The sequence below is a fragment of the Vicugna pacos genome, chromosome 9, assembly GCF_048564905.1.
Source record: "Vicugna pacos chromosome 9, VicPac4, whole genome shotgun sequence".
Taxonomy (NCBI): domain Eukaryota; kingdom Metazoa; phylum Chordata; class Mammalia; order Artiodactyla; family Camelidae; genus Vicugna; species Vicugna pacos.
In genome coordinates, this window is record NC_132995.1 from 5492019 (window position 1) to 5511453 (window position 19435).

The following is a 19435-nucleotide window of genomic DNA, read 5'->3' on the forward strand; positions in this document are numbered from 1 at the left end:
TTTCTTTCCATTTTCTTGGCCTTCTAATATTTTCTAAGAATTGATTTCACTTTTTAGAAAGTTATGAAACACCTGTGGAAATTCACCCGTATTTTGAAAAACTCTCGCGGAAAGGTCTGTGCGCCGATTACACTCTAAGCCTAATGGAATGTTGGACTCTCCAAGTCGACTTTTCCTACTGGACTACATTTCCCAAAGTACCTTGGGGCAAAGCCCGGTGGGTGGGAAGCAAGGGTCTGAGCTCTGACTGCAGACTGTCGAGCTCTGACCTCATTGCACAGGGTGTGGTTCTCCAGTTTGCTGGGAAATGTAGGCGATTCTCACATGGGAGGAGGGAGCGGGACTTGCGAGAGGATCTGCATCAAGCGCCCAATGGCTGCTGGGAAATGTGGTTCTGGGCAGGCGGTAGAGGGCCTACCGCTCGGCCTCCTGGGATTTGTAGTCCCCGCAGATTCTTTTCCTTCTCGCTGGGTCATCTCAGGCCTTGCACCCTTCCTCCACCACTTTCCTAAGATCCCTTAACTCATCGATCCCAACCACCTGCTGAGGCCTTCTCTGGTCGGTGGCTCTGAGCTCTCAAACCGCAAGTGCTCCACAGAGAGACAGGGAGGTGGCATTGACAAACACTGGCCCTTGAGAGGCCTGAAAGGGCTTCTTGGAAGAGGCGGCAGGGATCCCATATGCAGACCTGAGTTTGGAATCAGCCCAGAATGTAGTGTACAGGCGAGCTGATCTGATACATAAACAGTCCTTGCAAATGCCCTTCAGTCCCCACTTTGGACGTCTCTGTGTCCACAACTCTGTCCCTGGCTGGTATGACAAACACTGACCAAACAGCACCAAGAGTGATGGAAGGTGTGAGGAGGAAAGCCTCCAGCCCTGCGGGAGCCGAGGGGAGGCAACTGATGGAGGCCTGGGGTACACCAGGAAGGTAGAGAAGCAGTTAGAAAACCAGTTCATCTCAGGGTTCCCAACATGGTCCCACGCAGGCATCTTCCTTCATTCAAAGAAGTCCCATGTGCCAGGGGATGCTGGGGACCCGGGAGGAAATGTAGTGTGTGGCTCATGTCCCACCATTTCCCAAATGCTGCCTTTCCTGGGCTCATCTGAACATCCCAAGAGCCACACAAGGTAGGGGTGTTTGTGTCCATGCTCAGATAAGGAAACTGAGGCTCAAAGTGAGGAAGGGACTGGCTCACGGCCTCACAGGCAGGGGAGTAGAAGAGGGATCATTGGGAGGGAACCTAAGCTTCCAGGCTGGGTAGGTTCTTCTGCCTGTGTCTCAACACTTGACCCTGGGGGTAGGGGAAGGGAGTAGGGCAATCCCTAACTTCACATGTTAGGGCACTATCTGGTGAAACAAGTTTGAGATACACTAAAAAACATTAAACAGGGTCTTTCCTGCAGGACTTGTCAGAACCTTTAGCTCCATCGTGCTTCACAGATCTATTTGATCAGGACCAAGGCCAAAGCCTGGAACAATGACTGACAGACCCTGGGTCCCAGAGGCCCTGAGAGGGGCATGATGTGGGTGGAGGCATCAGCAGCGTGTGCACCCGTGTACTCCAGACACCTGTGCGCAGGAGTGTATGACTGTGTGTACATATGCACATGTGTTCTCCATCACTCTGATCTGGGGCTCAAATAATACCTGTAAAAAGGGGACAGGGCAAGCATCCGAAGGGAAACGTCCTGCCCTTCCCGCCTTGCCCCGCAGAGAGATACGCTAAAAGTGCCTCCACGGCCTACTCAAGTCAGATTGCACAAGGCTTTATTGGCGCCAGACCTCTTCTGGTGCCCACCGCTTCCAGAAAAGGTTGGCAAGGAAGGGATCCTGACCCCGCAGGAGCCCCCCAGGAATCGGCCAGCCAAGGGGAAGACATTTCCATCCGCGGGCAGAGAGGGAAGGGCGTCCTCGCAGGGTGCACGGCCCAGTCAAAGGGCAGGTGGTGGGATGGAATGGAGAGGCGGCGGACCGGCCCCGCTAAAAGGGGAACTCGCAGACGTAGTAGAGGCGCCGCTCGCATTCGTGGTCCCACCAGGAGCCGTCGTCCGAGGCCTGCGCTACGCAGTTCTCGAGCGCGCCGCCGTTGGGCTGGTTGGGGCTGAGCGGGTGCGGCGCGGCGCTGGGACCTGCACCGGGCTCGGGGCTGGGTGCACGGTGCCAGGCGAAGAAGGACACACGCTGGCCGTTCTCAAAGAGGTAGAGGCCCTCGGCGCGTCGGTCGTGCACACCCAACCACACAGGCCAGTTGTAGGGTGCGAGCGCCGCGCGCAGGTACCGGGTAAGAGTTTCCATCTGCTGGCGGTCTGCGGGCTGCGCCAGGCTCCCGCCCCGCGCCACGCACCGCGCCTGCGCCGCCGCCTGAGCCTCGAAGTCACGCGAGAGCAGGAAGCACTTGTGGCCGAGTCGCACCCCCTTCAGGCAGCCTGCGGGCGGGGTGGGGCGGGGCGGAACGGAGGCGGGGTTAGGGCCTCGAGGGCGGGGAGGAGGCGGGGTCAGAACCGCCGGGAGCCAGGAGGCCGAGTCTGGGCCGCCAGGGGCGGGGCTAGACTGTTGGGGCGGGACTGTAGGGGGCGTGGTGCGGCCAGAATAGGGTTCGCTCCACGGCACTATGGGGAGCGTGCCTCTTCCACAGCCCGCCTGTTCCCCGCATTCATCCATCCTGCTACTCTAACCTCCTCATCAGCCAACACACCCAAATCTCCAAGACCCCCGTCGCCCCTGACACCCAGGGTCCTCACGTCTCCTCAGACCTTTCCCGGCCCCCTCCTTCGACCAGTCCCCCACCTAACCCGGATCGTCCCTCTTTCCCCGCCCCGCGCGGTACGACTCACCCTCTAAGCGGCCATGCTCGCGCTCGGCGCGGCTCTGCGCCTCCTGCAGGGCTTGCACGGCGTCGCGGGTGTCGCTCGCCACCTCCCGCAGCTGCCGCAGCCCCCGAGTCAGCTCGGCCACGCGGGTGTCCAACGCGTGCAGACGGACGTGCACCTGGTGCAAGCCTGCGTCCAGGCCGGCCAGGCGGCCCACTGCGGATGGACAGGGCGCACGCTGGATCGGGACCCTGGGGGCGGAGCCAGGGGGACCAGGACCTAGGGCTTCTAGGGAGGAGCTGGGGGTGGGGGGGTCGGTTACTTAGGATTCCTGGAAGGTAGGGGACAGTGGCCCTGGGCTCTTGGGAGGCAAGGCAGGGGACCCGGAGCTCCTGGGGGTGTGGGGACTCCGAGCTGGGCGGTGGGCAGTTGAAAGATCCCGGGGCAGTGAAAGGATGGTTTATTTTTGTGAAAGTGACCACGGAGGCCTGGGGGCAGGGCGGGGCTAATGATTACTCACGGATATAAGTGACGGTGTCCTCAGGGGTGGGAGAGGGGCTGGGGCTGGAGTAGGGAGTTGTTACTGCTTCCTCCTCGCCTTCCTCCCCCTGACCGTCCTTCTCTGTCGCCCCAGCCCCTTTGCCTTCAGGGATTCCCTCGGGATTTTTGTCCCTCCTCCCAGCAGGCAGTCCCAGGGCTTCCTGTAAATGCTGAGGCAGGGGAGAGGTGGTCAGGGTCAGCCTGGCAGCAGCAGTCTGACTCCCCAGACACTCCAGCCACCCCTTTCCAGCTGTAAGCTGGCTCTCTGCCCTGAGCCCCTTCTCTGAACCCATCACCCTCATTCTCTGAGCCTATTCCATCACTCCCCCTTGCCCATTTCCCTGACCTTCGAATACCCGCCTCCCAAGCCCACAGTCCCCCACCTCAGACCCCCCACTAGAGCCCCAGCACACCCCAACTCACCTTCAGCATCAGGGCCTCCCTCTCCCGCTCCTCCTCCTGGGCGCCACCCCAGCCCCCCTCCCACTCCCTTTCGGCTCCTCGAGCCCCATGACTGAAGCCCAAGAGCTGGGGTACCACCAGGGCCCCAAGGAGCCAGGCTGCCTGCATCAGACTGGGCTCGGAGCACCCAAAGCTGCAGAAGGATGTCTCTGAGGAGAGGGTGTCTCTGGGGACTGAAGTGTGTGTAGATCACTAGGCCCCTGTTCCCTGCTTCTCCCAGCTTCTCTCTGGTCCCTTTCCTCCCAACTTCTGTCTCGGTCTGTTGGTCTCTGCTCTTCTGAGTGTGTCTCTCCCCGCCTCTCTTGGCTCCCCCGAGGCCCTGCCTCTGTGGCCGGAAACCTCCAACGTTCCAAAGCTTGGATCCCGCCTTGGGTTTGTCTCCACATACACCCTCCTCTTCCCACTTTCCAGAGCTTGCTTCCGTCCTGTCCTGCTCTTCCCTTCTGCTACAGCCAAAAGCTCTGAAGGTTGGGAAAAGGATGGAGCTGACTTCCCAAGGGATCCTGGGACACAGCCTCTGCCCAGGAACCTTCTCAGGTTGTTGAGACTTGGCCCTGCTCCCCTCTCTTTTCCCTGGCCACTCCCCAGGACAGGGGATACCTCAAGGTCTTGCTAAGTTGTTATTACCACATGGCCATCGTCACCCATACACCCTCCTGGAGGAGTCTTGCCCACCAATCTCAGGCTCTAGAGCTCCTCCTGCCCCTAGATCTCTCATCCTGCCTGCCCTCCAAGCCCTTGCCCCAGATGCACGTGAGTGTATGCGCCTGTCTGTGGGGACATATGCAAAGGAACATGTGCGTGGCTCTGTGTGCAGCCCTGGAAGTTGGCTCTTGGATTCATTTGCCTTCCCTGAAAGACTCCTGCAGGCTGGATCCAGGGTGGGGCAACACAGGATTCCAACTGCACATAGACTCTCAGATTGACAGTCTCAGAGGGTGAGTCTCAGGTAGAGGGAATGAGGGGAGGCTGGGTGGCGGGTAGGGTGGAGAAAGCTTTCTCCCAGGAAGTGGAGTAGACAGATGCTGGGCATGTGCAGAGAGAGCTGTGAGCATTCAGTGAGGTGCCTCATCTCCTGCCTGGACCACTGCAGTCGCCTCCTCCTTGCTCTCCCCCTCCTTCCTCCCGAGCCCCTCCAATCCACGCAGCTTGCCGCAGCCAGAGCAGTGCTTCCAAACCGTAAATCAGATCACATCACTCCCCACTCCCCTGCTCCCCCCACCAGCTTCCCATCATTCGTGGGAGTGAAGCCAAACCCTGTCCTCAGCACAGGCCTGGCCTGCCCAGCTGGGGGGGAGCTGGGAAGGGGGGACCCTCTACACCTCTGCAAGCTCATCACCCCCAATACCCTCACCTCCCCCACCACCCTGACCGGGGCTCCAGGCACACTGGCTTGTTTGCTATTTCCTGCATGCTAAGCTGCTTTCCACCTCCAAGCTTTTGCGATAGCCCTTTCCTCCTTCTAGAAGGCTCTTCCCCCAGCTCATTCTCATTACTGAGGTCTCAGCTCAGCGAGGCCTCCCCTAAGAGACTTTATTCAAAAGCCCCATTTTATTTTTGATATAATCAAGACCGGCATTGCCGTGTGTGTTTGTTTACTTGGGGGTGTCTGTCTCCTTCCAATGAAAGCAGGCATCCCTGTTCACTGCTGTATCCCCAGAGGTAGAATAGGGCCAACCAAGCACTTAGTAGGTCCTCAATCCATCTATTCAGCCAGGAACGAAGCAGCCCATTCCTAGTAGGGTAACAGCTCAGCCAGAGGCTTGATGGTTGTATCTAAGTGGCAACCCGAGTTCCCTGAAGCACTGGGGGGTGGCAGCTGGGGTGGAAGTGGTGAGGGCAGTGGGAGAGAGGCTGTAGAGGGAAAGGAAGTGGGAGGCCATGCCATGCCCAATCTATGCCAGACCCGTGAGTCATGGAGGGCTTTCCCCAGCTCAGCCTGGCTGGTTGTGCCAATGCCGGCAGAGCTCACCTGCCAGGGATCACAGGGCCCACTCTTCAAGGGAGGAAACCGAGGCTCGGAGAGGGGATAGCACAGCCTGCTGGAGGTCACCAGCGTGGCGGCAGCCAGCCAAGGCTTCTGGCTCTAAGCAAAAGCAGGGCATCTGCCCTCAGCTGTTGGGAGCCCCAGGAGGGGCCTTGGAAATCCACGCAGCCAGCCTTCCGTCTTCCAAGAAAGCAGAGGACAGTGTGACCTTGGACAGGCTGCCCACTCCCGCAGAGCCCAAGCCTCTTGGGTGCCTGTCATGGGCTTGGGGACCCCTCGCTGGGAGACAATGCACAGGCCCGGGAAGGGCTTTGTAACTTGTAGAAGGGTACCCACCCCCTCTGGCTGCTGGCGCCAACATGGGCAGCTGTTCTCTCCCCAGGCCCAGCTGCTCAGCACCTGGGCTCCCGGGGCTGGGCTGGCACCTGCGTCAGCTCATATGTGGTACCCCGGAGCCCACAGCTGAAGGAACATCCAGAGGCTGCTTGGAACTGCCCTCTGCAGGTGCCTGAGCTCCAGCCGGTGGCCCTGGAGGAGCTGCTGGAGCTGGGAGAAGGGATATTCTCATCACTGCCCTATGGGATCTGCCCTGTCTCCGTGGGTGTGTCCCCTGCACCCGCTGCTGTGATGCTTGGGCATATCCGTGTGTGAGGAAGGGGGATATGCAACTATGGAGTGGCCAGTACTGAACAACGGCAGTCTGAAGACTTTGAACCAGGCTGTCGTGATCCTGGCCACCACCTCTTCCTAGCTGAGTGACCTTGGGCAAGTTACTTCATCTCTCTGTGTCTGGGTTCCCCCCCCACCCCCCCACCCCTGGTAAATGGGGATAGTGAAATTCCCCAGCCCAGAGGACTGGTGTCAGAAGTTGATGAGTAAATCCAGAACAGAGCCTGGCATGGAGGAAGTACTGAAAAAATGTCAGCAATAATTAGCACAGAGGGGAGCGATGGCGCAGTGTCGTGCCTCTAAATGGGCGTGTGCACACCTGTGCGATGGGTGGTGAGGTGGGTGAGTATGATGGAGACGGAAGCACACATCTCCCTACAGTTTTGTGTCTCCGTTTCAGGGTGGCGTGTGAGCTGGAATTCGAAGCAGGCACACCCGGCTGCCTGCCTGCTGTGTGTGGGGTGGGTAAACGCGTGTGCCGTGTGCATGCTCTGGCGCACGGGTGTGATATGTACATGTTGTAGCTGGGTGTGTTTGTGGTAATGTACACTCAGGTGGTCGGGTCGTGCACGCGTGGAGAAAATGTATGTGTGGGGAGGTCTGCAGGTGCAGGGCGAGCTATCGACTCTGTGCACCTGTGCTTTGGGGGAAGGAGTGTGTGTGTGTGTGTGTGTGTGTGTGTGTGTGTGTGTGTGTGTTGGGGGAGACAGGAATCTATAGCTCTCACAATCCAATTTAGGGGTGTCGAGTCTAGCAACAAATATATATTGCGCCCTGCTGTGTGTCGAGGGGGTAGGGGCGCTCTGGGAAGCGCAGGTCCTGGGGGTGTGTGGAGAGATACCCTTAGGGGGGCGGGGCTCCATCCTCGGGGTACAGGGGCAGCAGGGGTGGAGTCAGGTTCGGGGATCTGGTGGAGGAGAGGAGTGGTGGTGGGGAAGGGCAGGGGGAGGGGGCGGAGCCGGCGGCGGCGGGGTGGGGGATGGGCGAGGTTTGGGGGCGCGGGGAGGGGCGATGTCTCCTCCGCCGGCTCCTGGAGGGAGGGGAGAGGGCGGAGGGAGGGGAGGGAGGGAGAAAGGGAGGGAGAGAGAGAGAGAGAGACAGGGTGAGGGAGAGACAGCAAGAGCGAGAGAGCGAGAAGGCAAGCAGAGGAGGCGCGGAGCGGGCGGCGGCGGCGGCGGCCTGAGGAAGAGGAGGAGGAAGAGCAGGCGGAGACGCGGCGCCCGGAGCCGGCCGGACCGAGCCGGGGGCGGGCTAGCTCGGAGGGGCGCGGCGGCCGAGGCGGAAGGGGGGGCGCTCTGCGGATGGCCAGGCCCGGCCCGCGGGGGGGGTGAGGTCCTCGGCCCCCCCGCCCGCCCGCCCCCCCGGCCCCCGCCCGCCCCCTCCCCGGGCCCGCTCGCCCTCCGGGGCGGTGGGGCATGGCCTGAGGGTCCCCCGTCTCCGGGGGGGTGGGGGGTGGGGGGAGGGGGGAGGGGCCGCGGGCGCCGCCGACCGGGACTCAGCAGCCCCGCCAGGCAGGTAAGGGGGCCGAAAACCGGGGGTTTGGGGGAACTGCGGGGCCGGGGCCGCGAGAGGGGGCGGGGGCGCCCCGGACGTCCTTGGCCGAGCGCCGGGCTCCCGGCCCGGGTGTGCGGTGGGGGGTGGGGGTGAGGAGGGGAGCGTTGCCCCGGGCGACGCCAAATTGGGTTACGCCCGGGTCCCCGGTGCCCCGTCCCAGATCGCAGACTTGATGGGAAGATGCGCCCCCCATTCCCCGCCGGCAGAGCCCCCTGCCCGAACCCGCCTCCCCGCGCTCCTGAGCCAAGGGCTCGGTCGTTGTACCCGCCTCCTGGCCCTGCCCGGCCACTCCCCCGCCTCGCCCATCCCTGCCCACCTGGGCCCCTTGACCCCCTCCTGCGGCCCCACCCCTCTAGGCCCCTTCCCCAGGTCTTCCTGAAGCCCATCCTCTCCAACAGGGGTCTGGACCTCGGCCTCCTCCGCCCCCTTCGACCCCCTGTAGCTCCTGCTTCTCCTTCCAGGATCCTCCAATCCCCTCCCACCCTCTTCACAAGCTCCCCCCACCCCCACCCTGTCCCCTCTTCCTTCTCCAGCGGCCGGCGCGCCCCCTCGGCTCCCGCCCCCGAGTCCTGCTCTCGGGTGCCCCCGCCCCCTCTCCCGGACCCGGGCTCTCCCCCACCAGTTTCTCGGCCCCAGCCCCGGCTCCCTCTCCCCGCCTCTCCCCGCCTTTCCCCGCCTCCATTCATTCTCCCGGGCCGGCTCTCGGCCACGCCAGCCGCCCCTCGTCCCCCCGCAGCCTCCCAGGGCACCCCCTCTCTCCCCTTCTCCCGCCCCCCCCCCCTCGCCGATTCCTCAGCCCGTCTCAGTACCAGCTGCGTGCCAGCTATTCTTAGCCGCGGAGCGTTTGATTCATGCCGCCCCGGCGGAGTGTGCCCGCTCCCTCCCTTGGGGCCTGAGGAGGAGGGGCCGGGGCTGGTCCTGGGGGTTGAGGGGCGGCCGCACGCGCGGGCAGACCCGGCTAGCTTTGCTTTCAGGCCTCCGGCTACCCCATCAGTGCCCGGTTGAGGCTGGGTGGTCAGCCAGGGTCAGCCGAGGGGGAGTGGCTGCGGGCCCTAGGTCCGGAGGTGGGATGTGGAGTCCAAGGGTAGGAGGCGGCCTGGGTCTCCGCAAGGGCAAAGTGGGGGCAGCTCTGCTGGGAACCTAGAGGAGGAGGGGGCTTCGAAGCTGTGGCCAGCTGTGGCCGTGCTTGGGGGAGGGGCTGGCTGACCCCTGGTTAGATGCTGGCTCGCCCACAGCTGTTGGAACTCTTCTCCCCACCTCGCACACATTTTGTCTTCCCTCCCCCAACCCCCAGCCCGTCCCCACTCCCCCAAAGTCAGCAGTACCCTCCACTGTTTCCCATCTCCATGGCAACGTGCAGGAGCTGGGCCTGGTGTGGGGGGGAGGGACCAGACTAGACATTCTGGTTTCCGGTGCTGGGGTGGGAGTGGGGGAGAAAATGAGGAAAGAGGACCCCATTTGGGACCATACTTGTAAGGCCACTCACAGATGAAGAATTGTGGGGATCTGGAGAGGACTTCCCACCCCAGTCCCCCAGACCCTCACCCCACTTCTTAGCCTCCCTCCCAGCCCCCCTAGTCTCCCTCACAGTGGGGCCCCAGTACCAGGCAATTCCAATCCACCCACCCAGCAGCACTGAGCCTCAAACACAACCCGCAGCTCATCTGCAGCCACCCCACAGCAACCCAGGCCACCACTCTGCTGTCACCTAGACAGCCTTCCAGGGGCCAGACTACCCAGCCACCGACACACCCTCTCAAGATGCCCCTCAGTAACTCGCCTAGGCCGCATTGTGTGGTTTCCCCCAGGACACCCCATGCATGGTACTCTGCCCCATGACACCCTCATCCCAGTGCCCCTGTCCCCCTGGTTCCCCAGCAGCACTCAGCCACACTTCAGTGAAGTCACCAGCGCCACCAGCTCTACCGGCACCACATGGCCTCCTGCTCCTGCCAACCCTTAGCTCAAGACACCTCCCTCTCCCCCTTACTACATGTCAGCCTTCCCCCACCCCACACCAGCTATCCAGGAGGAAGATGGGAGGGCCTCAGGTGAGGGGCCAGGCTGGGGCCAGGAGGGCAGGGTGCCGGTGGGTCGTCCACCTGTCTGTCCTCAGCTAATTTTAGCTGCATTATCTGTGGCCTGGCAAAGTGGGCCAGTAGCTCCCGCGGTGATTCTGCGGTTTCTGGGACATCACCACGCTGGGTCAGCGGCAAAGTGGGGCGCAGGAGGGGCGGGGGGCTGCGAGCAGGGCCAAGGGCAGGGAAGGAGACGCGTGCTGGCGGCATGGCAGGGCTGGGGAGGTGTGTACACCGCCAGAGAGCTTGGCAGCAGGAGGAGTGTCTGGGGGGTGTGTCCAGCTTCCTTCCTGCCTACCTCAGGCAGTGTGGGGTGGCTGCCCCTGACCACTGGTCCACCAAATGTGCCTGTGGCCTCCAAGGGGTCTGGGCTGCTAGACTGACAGCCACCCTTGCCACCCACCCCCCCGCCGCAGCCGCCTGTGATGCTGCCGTGCCCCGTCGCCCCGTGGCCCCACGATGACCCACAGCCCCGCGACAAGCGAGGACGAGGAACGCCACAGTGCCAGCGAGTGTCCCGAGGGGGGCTCAGAGTCCGACAGCTCCCCAGACGGGCCAGGGAGAGGCCCCCGGGGGACCCGGGGCCGGGGCAGCGGGGCACCTGGTAGCCTGGCCTCAATCCGAGGCCTCCAGGGCCGCTCCATGTCTGTCCCGGACGACGCCCACTTCAGCATGATGGTCTTTAGGATTGGCATCCCGGACCTGCACCAGACGGTGAGCGACTGCCCGCTGGCCGGCGGGGGTGGGGTGGACAGGGGCCCAAGCCCCCATGGGGAGGCCTCTGGTGCTGAGGGTCCTCATGTGTGGCCCCCATTTCCAGACCCCCATGGATTTCCCCTAATCCCGCTCTATCCCCAGAATCACCCACACCCACTTTCCAAACCACCTCAGGATCCTTTCTGTTGCCTCCCCCACCAGAAATGCTTGCGCTTTAACCCTGATGCCACCATCTGGACAGCCAAGCAGCAGGTACTTTGTGCCCTGAGCGAGAGCCTGCAGGACGTGCTCAACTACGGCCTATTCCAGCCGGCCACCTCGGGCCGGGATGCCAATTTCCTGGAGGAGGAGCGGCTGCTGCGGGAGTACCCCCAGTCCTTCGAGAAGGGGGTGCCCTACCTGGAGGTGAGGCCCAACACCTTCCTGGCCCCTTCACAGATGAGAGAAAGTGTGTGCTGAAACATCTGTCCCCTCCTGGGTCTTCTCCCAGCCCAGACCTTAGCAAGGGAAAACCCAGTGGACATCTCTGGATTTTTCGGGGCCACTTAAGAATCAGAGTCAGAGAGGTTTAAGTTCAAATTACCATCCATTCTGCCTCTGACCAGCGGACTGGCCTTAGGCAAGTCATTTCCTTGCCCTAAGCTTCCCCTTGCAAATTCAATTGGGAAAGGATTCCCAATTACAGTAAGCGTTCTAGAACATTCCCTGTGGGGTCCAGACTCCTTAGGGTTGCAATTCACATACCCAGAGTGGCCCAGCACCACTCTGTCCACCCAGCCAAGGCTCTGCAGCTGTTTCCACCCTCACCCTGAGCTGACCCCTGGCTCAAAAGGAGGGTCCAGCCTCCTCTTCCAGACCCCTGACTCCAAGTCTCTGTCTCTCCGTTCACCCCACCCCGACCTCAGTTCCGATACAAGACCCGAGTTTACAAACAGACCAACCTGGATGAGAAGCAGCTGGCCAAGTTGCACACCAAGGTGAGAGGACTCTGCTGGCACTTACCCCCTGCTCCGGAGCCCCCTCCCCAACCGCTTCCTCCCCCACCTCTTCCCACAGCCCTCCACATTCCCCAGCCTTTGTCTTCCTCTGCGAGGGTCTCCCACTTAACTTGGGATGCTGTGTCTCATTTGGGACAACCTCAGATGCCCCAGGCACCCCCATCATAACCTTTTTTAACTTCTCTCTTTGCTCCTTGTGGCTCTGCCCAGACCCATACCTGGTTCCCACTTCCTTCATATTTGGATTCTCTCCTCTCTCCTGGGTCCCCCTCCTTGGCCTGTGACTCTGACATCTAGTGTCCCTCATAGACACCCTGCAGCTTCCCCAATCCCATAGCCTGAATCTATACCAGATCCAAGGAGGCTCCCCGCCCCAGCCACATTTATCCTCCTGGCACCTTGCCCTCTAGTCCTCAGACCATATGTCCCCTGTGTCTCCTCTGGTCCCCTAGTAGCTAGGAGGAAGCCAGGGGGCTACTTTGGTCAGAAGCAAAGTGAAGGATTCTTGATATTTGGAAAGAAAGCCCTCTGGCTAATTCTCATCCTCACCCCTGTCCCACCCCAACCCTACCCCACCGCACCACACATTTGTCTCTGTCTTTCCCTAAATATTCTATCCATCAGACATCCTCTGTGGGAGCAAGGAGTTGGGAGCCGCCAGCCACATACTGCTCCTGGGTACCCGCGGTCTGAACTGAGCCTCACTGCGAGTGTGAAATACACACAGATTTCAAAGACTCAATACCCACCAAAAGTAAAATATCCCATTAATAAATTTCATGTGAATTACCCATTGAAACAGTAATGTTGTGGATTTAGTAGACTAAAAAGAGACAGGTCATTAAAGTGAATTTCAATACAATTGGAAGTTCCCCTTCCCCAACTTTTTTTCATTTTAAAGGTAGATACCAGGGACTTTACAATGACATGTGTGGCTTGCTGTGTATTTCCACTGGACAGCGTTGCTCTAGAACTCAGCTTTGCTCTTGTGCTCCCTGACCAGCCTGTCTTCTCTCTTGTCTGTGGCTCAGACGGGGTTGAAGAAGTTCCTGGAGTACGTGCAGCTCGGGACGTCCGACAAGGTGGCACGGCTGCTGGACAAGGGGCTGGACCCCAATTACCATGACTCGGATTCAGGAGGTAAGGAAGGAGGCCAGGGGTTTTGGGAGAACTGGGGTGTCAAGAACGAGGCCTGGGGACTGCATGTGACTAGCCTTTCCCGCCCCCCCAGAGACCCCCTTGACGCTGGCTGCCCAGACAGAAGGCTCTGTAGAGGTGATTCGAACCCTGTGCCTGGGCGGGGCCCACATCGACTTCCGGGCCCGGGATGGCATGACAGCGCTGCACAAGGCCGCGTGTGCCCGTCACTGCCTCGCTCTCACGGTGAGGTGCCAGATCCTCCCGGGACCCTCCCCAGAGCCCAGAGACACCCCCAAATGACCATGTTTCCCATTCAGACTGCACCCAGCGAACTGCCCCAGACCCTTCCTCCACCTCCCCTTCATTGTTACTCCTCTGACTGAATCTGAGACCCTTCTTGGACCTCCAGGCACACCCACCCTCCCCAGCTCAAGGCTCATGATCAGTTACAGCTGATGGTCACATGGACCCTTGCCCTACACTCAGGTAGATCACATTAATCTCCTGACAGCTGGAACGTTTCCATTCCCTCTGACCGACCTCAACACCAACACCTACCTTTGTCTTCCTGAGGTGTAGACCCTCCTAGTGTCCGTTAAAATACAGAATGAGCTCCCCAGATACAGACCCTCCTCCATATATATCCTACAAACACAGCTCCTCCACCTGCCTCCTCCACACACTGACTCTCGCGCTTCCCAACACAGACCCTCCATCCACCCTTTCTAATCTAGTGGCTCACACCCCAAATATATCCCCTCTCTCACATGAAATACAGCCCCTCCCCTAGTACAGTGCCTAAAATATACTTTCCCAAATAGGTAACCCTGGGGGGTGGGTATAGCTCAGTGGTAGAGTGCATGCTTAGCATGCGCAGCATCCATGAGGTCCTGGGTTCAATCCCTAGTATCTCCATTAAAATTTTTTCTTAAAGTACCCAAATAGGTGAGCCTCATAGACCTTCAAAATACATACAAAGAGTCAGCTTGCCCAGTCTTATTTTAAAACACTCTTCCTCTCCCCCACCGCCCAAGGGTACCTGATGCCTCTTCATACACAGGTCAGGATAGACTGCCTCCAAAGATACATAGGTTATAATAAACACCTTGATTCGTAGATGCTTCAGCTTAACAGACCCTCCCTTCCTTTCTCCAACCCTTCCTTGAAGACCCCTAAAGGCAATCAGACACCAGCCGCAAAGGTCTACCTTATACCCCCGGAATCAACAGATCGCCCTCCCAAGTGCATACCCCCGCCCCAGATCCAGGTCTTGCTCACACTCCCAGGCTTTTGTTGTCCTATCCAGTAGCCACTAGCCAAATGGGGGCTGTTTTTATTTAAATTGATTAAAATGAACTAGAATTAAAACTTCCATTTCTCAGGCTCAGTAGCCCCATTCAAGCGCTCGGTAGCCCACACGCAGCTGCCATACTGGATGGTGCAGTAGTAGGCTGTTTCCATTACCACAGATGTTGAGTTGGACGGTGCCGCCGCAGGCTCTCCTCTTGCAGAACAGCCGCCAACACTCTTTCCTAACAGGCTTGATGCCACCAGCCTTCCGTGCCCAGAGCTGTTCTTGAGTGAAAGCGCTCCCTGCCCCAAGCCCCCAGCCCCAGGAAGGTTGGCCCAAGTTGCCTTCACCCAAGCTTGCCCTCTCCCAGGCCTCCGTCTGTGCCTTGTCCTTGGGATCCTGGTCCTAATAACACCTCCCACTCAGCCAGGGGCCCTCCGGCAGCCAGACTCCGTTCTCTCATTTGTCCCCCACAACCAGCCTACTGAGTAGGTGGGCAGTGAGGCATTCAGCTCCTTCAGTGGCTCATCTGAAGTCGCCCATGAGGGAAGGTTGGGCAGGATTTCAAAGTGGAAGGGTCCTCTGGAGGCATCTTCCCAGTCCCTTCCTTCACAGGGATGGGAGAGGTCCAGAGAAGGGAAAGACCAGTCTCAAGGTCGCTCAAGGGCATCATGGCAGAACCGGGCCTGGCACTGGCCAGTGTGGATCACCCAGGACTCCCTGCCCAACTGGCCCTTCAGGATGAGCCCGTCCTTGTGTGACTGTCATCTGTGTTGTTTCCCTTCCTAGGCGCTCCTGGACCTTGGGGGCTCCCCCAACTACAAGGATCGCCGGGGACTGACTCCTCTGTTCCATACGGCCATGGTGGGGGGCGACCCCCGCTGCTGTGAGCTGCTCCTATACAACAGGGCCCAGCTGGGCATAGCTGATGAGAACGGCTGGCAGGAGATCCACCAGGTGCTCTGGACTTGGTCGGGAGAGGAAGGGGGCAGTGTGAGATGTGCTTGGACCCTGAGCGGGGCAGGGATCCAGATGCTGGGGTCCTCACAGAGGGTGGGGGTAGTAGTAGCAGGTCCTTAAAGAGGAAAAGATCGGAATGTCAATACCGGGACTCTCAAGGGGTGTGGGATGGGAACTCTGAAATGAGCAAGGATGGCCTCCTGGCTCTCCTGAGGAGCCAGCTCAGAGACCTGGGCCTTGGATAACTTGTGAAGCTGACAACCTGGGCTCCTAAGCGGGAATGGGGACTGAAAGGAGGAGGGGAGGTGGAGGCGGGGCTTCTTGACCTCGAGGTGAAAGATACAGACAGATGCCATGGTCACAAGTGTCTGATCAGGCCTCCTGGGCTCCCTGTCCTCTCCAGGCCTGTCAGCGGGGTCACTCTCAGCATCTGGAACACCTACTCTTCTACGGGGCTGAGCCTGGAGCACAGAACGCCTCGGGGAATACGGCCCTGCACATCTGTGCCCTCTACAATAAGGTCTGCCCTGCGGCACCTGCTCCAGGCCCTTCTCCTGACTCCAGCCTCCCAGCCTCCCTGTGCCCTCTGCGCATTGACTATTTCATTCATTCATTCATTCATTCATTCAATTGGTGAATATTTTTGGAGCCCCTTCCCTGTGTCAGGCCCAGAGCTGGGTGCTGAGGACACAGTAGTGAGCAAGACAGACAGCCCCTCCTTCAAGGGACTCACCCTACGGTTACAGTCCCTGGGGTTCAGAGGGAGGTCATGGGGAATCCAGGTCCCTGTGGGAGCCCAGATATGGGCTTGGACTTGGAGCTGGGGTGGAGGTGGCTCTTGGGAAGATGTGCCACCTGTGCTAAGGTGAGCAGGAGTTGGCTGAGTAGAAGAGGGGAGAAAGAGTGTTCCAGGTGGAGGGCATAGCCTGCGCAAAACAAACAAACAAACCAAAAACCAAAACCAGACCAGAGGGGAGAGAGTCAGGATCGTTACTGGACATACAAGAAACTCTGAGGGTCCTGTTTCCAATGGGTCTCTGTTCAGCTGCCAGTGACGCACTTACTGCAGGGCACAGGGGACAGGTCAAACCACAGTCCCCAATGGGGACAAGAGTGTGTTGCAATTCAGGGCTGGGTGGATGGTCCCCACTTTGGGAGTTCTGAGTGGAGGGGAGTAGGAAAGAACTGGCCAGGGGGCAGGGGTCCTCATGTACCTGCACCAGTTATGCTGTAGTGGGCAGTTGGGTTGGCAAGAGCCTGGTGACTTTGGCCCCTTTGCCACTCATGCACCAGGTGATCTGGGGCAGGTTAGCCACCTCGGAGCCTCAGTCTCCCCACCTGCTTCCCAAGGCTGCAGGGACTTAGAAGGACAGGGCCTGGCATGCTGCAGCCGGTCCATCAGCCCTTTCCCTCACCCCTCCTCCAGGAAGTCTTCCAGAACAGCCTCAGCCCCTTCTGCCTCATGAGAACTTGCAGTGCCAGGATGTGGCAGGTAGCCACGTGCCGCCTTGTGGCAGCAAGTCTGCTCAGCGCCCGCAGAGGGAGAGAGAACTCAGTGTTTGTCAGACTGTACCAACCAGTGCCGTCACTTCGCCTCCCCAGTGCGTCTGTCTCTCCTGCTCCCGGACACGGGCCTCGCCTCGTGTCCAGATGCCCTGACTCCAGGGCCCGTGCAAGGCAGGGCACCCCAAACAAACCCCATCCCATCTCTGAGGCTCCATTCCCCTCCCTGAAATGGGAATACTCAGCTGATTAAAGGGGATGAAATGCCAGGCGTATAGAAGGCAGCTTTAATTATGATTATTATTATTATCATTATCACCATTAGCGGTCAGGATCCGGCCAGGAGACAGAAACCATACCAGTAATTTTTTTTTTTTTAATGGAGGGACCAGGGATTGAACCCAGGACCTTGTGCCTGCTAAGCACGTGCTCTACCAACTGAGCTGTTATCTTTACCCTGCCCTGGTTTCGAACAGGGAAAATGTAGTGTATATAGTTTTAGAGTGGGAATAATTATTCTGAGTGGGTCGGATGAGCTAGCCATGTCCCCCACCTTGAGCTTCCCCTTTCTGACCTGTGAAATGGATCTGTAACACCTACCTTGCAAAGGATGGAGGGGGCAAATGTTCTGCTTGCTCTTGGCATGGTGGTTAGTGAATAATGCTTGACAAACATGAATTCTTTTTCTATTTCTCTCCCCTTATCTTCCCTCCCAGACCTTAAGCTTCCCAAGGCCCAGAGCTGAGTCTGAGAGATTTTCTCACTCTCTGCTCTCCTGACCCCCTGGCCTGATCATCTCGCCTCTGGTGGTGAAAGTTAGGTCAGTGTCCAGGCTGTGAGCTCCTCAAGGACAGAGCCTCAGTCTGATCAATTGCTCTGTCCCAAGGCCCCAGCAGATAGTAAGCTTAGATGCATCTTTGTTGAATGAGTGAGTGAGTGAGTGAATGAATGAATGAATGAATGATGAGGCAGATGCCTTGGATTTTCTCCAAGACTATGCACAGCAAACAGCTCAGAACATTCAACAGGTGTTTGCTTCGAGCTAGATTGACACTCCGTGAATGAATGCATGACTTGAACGAATGAATTTTGAATGACTCCATCCTCATCCTTTCTGTGCCTCTTTCTTGAGCACCTACTATGTACCCGGATGGGAGATGAATCAGGCACGCCATGGCGCCTGTGCTCAGGAGGGTGGGGCGAGTTCACAGTCTGGTGAAGAGGCAGACGTGTAAACAAATTGGCAATATGGTGAGATAAGTGCTAGGACACCAGTAAATACGAGGGTCTCTAGAAGTGGAGTGAATATCTCTTTCAGCTGAAAGAGATGCTCTGGCCTCGTGCTAGGCAAGGTGGTGGTGGGGGCAGGCAGATATGCAAAGACACACTGGCACTAGTTAACAGTCTGATCGGGGGGACAACAGGTGCACACATGGGCACACACTCACACTCACACACACACCCAGAAAACAACCCGGGCTAACTTTGCTATCCAGCGGACTTACTTGGATAATCAGAGTTGTGCTTTCACAGGAGAGAGATGAGCACTAGGATTAGAAGGCTTGGTTTGAGTCTTAGCTGCCCCACTGACTGACTGTGTGACCTTGGGCACAGATTTTCCCTCTCTGAGCCTGTCCTGTAGGATGGACCCATACAAGCTTCCTTGGTGGGTTTGTCACATGAAGAGGATGAGACCAAGAAGGTGTTTGGTGAATGCTGGTTAAATTAGCATCTGGAGGATCTGGAGTGGAGCTGAGCAGGGGCCCAGGTTGGGTTGGGCCAGACCAAGACAAAGAGGGAGGGCAGTCCCCCATCCAGAAACTGTTTATTGAACAACTCCTGTGAGCCAGGCACTGTTCCAGGTGGCAGGTGCCACAGGCAAAACCCTGCCCCTATGAAATGAACAGTGTAGTGGGGAAAAGATGCTAGAGACAAATAAAATAGAACTATAATTTCAGGGAGGCAGTGTGATAAGGAAAAGGAGTTAATTCTGGCTTAGAAGAATACCTGGCACATAGTGTCATATAAATAAAAATAAAACCGGGAAGACGAAAAGTGATTCTTTTCGACAGGGTAGTCAGAGAGGCCCTTTCTGAAGAAGTGGCATTTGTGCAAAAACATGAATGAAGTGAGAAAGCGAGCTGCATGGAGATCTAGGGGCAGAGAATTCCAAGCAGAGGGAGCAGCAAGTGCAAAGGCCCTGGGGCAGGAGCCTGCCAGGCAGAGGAAGAAGGAGGCCAGGGTGGCTGGAGTATGGGGAGCAAGGAAGTTGGTGAGACTGGGGATGGGGATGGCTGGGCCAGTAGATCACCTGGGGCCTCCTCGGCCAGGGCAAGGACATTGGGTTTGACCCAAAGAGTGTGAAAGAGTGACATGTTGTGACTGACACTAGTAAGGAATTGATCTGGGTGTGGATGGCATCCCTGCCCCTCACTGTCCAACCCTGGCCCCACTGCCCCCACTTCCTTTTGGGTTTAGCAGAGTGTGTGGTTAAGAGCAAAGGCTGTAGGGGAGAGCAGGGAGAGGGTAGAGCTCAGTGGTAGAGCATGAGCTTAGCATGCATGAGGTCCTGGGTTCAATCCTCAGTACCTCCATTTTAAAAGTAATAAAATAAAATAAATAAATAAACCTAATTACCTCCCCCTCAAAAAAATTAAAAAAGAAAAAAGAGCGAAGGCTCAGAGGTCAGACAAACCTGAGTTCACATCCGAGTGCTGTTCAG

General features: G+C 58.5%; 2 protein-coding genes across 2 annotated transcripts in view; one reads left to right on the plus strand and one right to left on the minus strand.

Moving 5' to 3' along the window:
- Window positions 1-1754: 1754 nt before the first annotated feature.
- Window positions 1755-4111, minus strand: CLEC11A (C-type lectin domain containing 11A). The gene is made up of 4 exons (XM_031681554.2): window positions 3778-4111; window positions 3335-3524; window positions 2839-3030; window positions 1755-2430 (listed from the first exon to the last, which is right to left on the minus strand). Exons 1-4 carry the CDS (start codon window positions 3922-3924, stop codon window positions 1985-1987), a joined length of 975 nt encoding a protein of 324 aa, XP_031537414.2. The 5' UTR covers window positions 3925-4111; the 3' UTR covers window positions 1755-1984.
- Window positions 4112-7600: 3489 nt separating this feature from the next.
- The window catches only part of SHANK1 (SH3 and multiple ankyrin repeat domains 1), a 43884-nt gene continuing 32049 nt past the window's right edge, over window positions 7601-19435 (plus strand). The window contains exons 1-8 of the mRNA XM_072968551.1: window positions 7601-7987; window positions 10521-10818; window positions 11023-11226; window positions 11727-11798; window positions 12851-12959; window positions 13051-13202; window positions 15040-15207; window positions 15614-15730. Coding sequence (XP_072824652.1) covers window positions 10564-10818; window positions 11023-11226; window positions 11727-11798; window positions 12851-12959; window positions 13051-13202; window positions 15040-15207; window positions 15614-15730 — 1077 coding nt within the window. The 5' untranslated portion in view covers window positions 7601-7987; window positions 10521-10563. The remainder of the gene's footprint in view (window positions 7988-10520; window positions 10819-11022; window positions 11227-11726; window positions 11799-12850; window positions 12960-13050; window positions 13203-15039; window positions 15208-15613; window positions 15731-19435) is intronic.

Excerpts from the sequence above, each read along its gene's own strand:
- CLEC11A (XM_031681554.2), bottom strand. The coding sequence starts at position 3,924 with ATGCAGGCAGCCTGGCTCCTTGGGGCCCTGGTGGTACCCCAGCTCTTG. Across the intron at positions 3,525-3,777 it reads GGGAGGCCCTGATGCTGAAG|CATTTACAGGAAGCCCTGGG; the intron begins GTGAGTTGGGGT and ends CCCCTGCCTCAG. Across the intron at positions 2,431-2,838 it reads CGAGCATGGCCGCTTAGAGG|GCTGCCTGAAGGGGGTGCGA; the intron begins GTGAGTCGTACC and ends CCCCGCCCGCAG.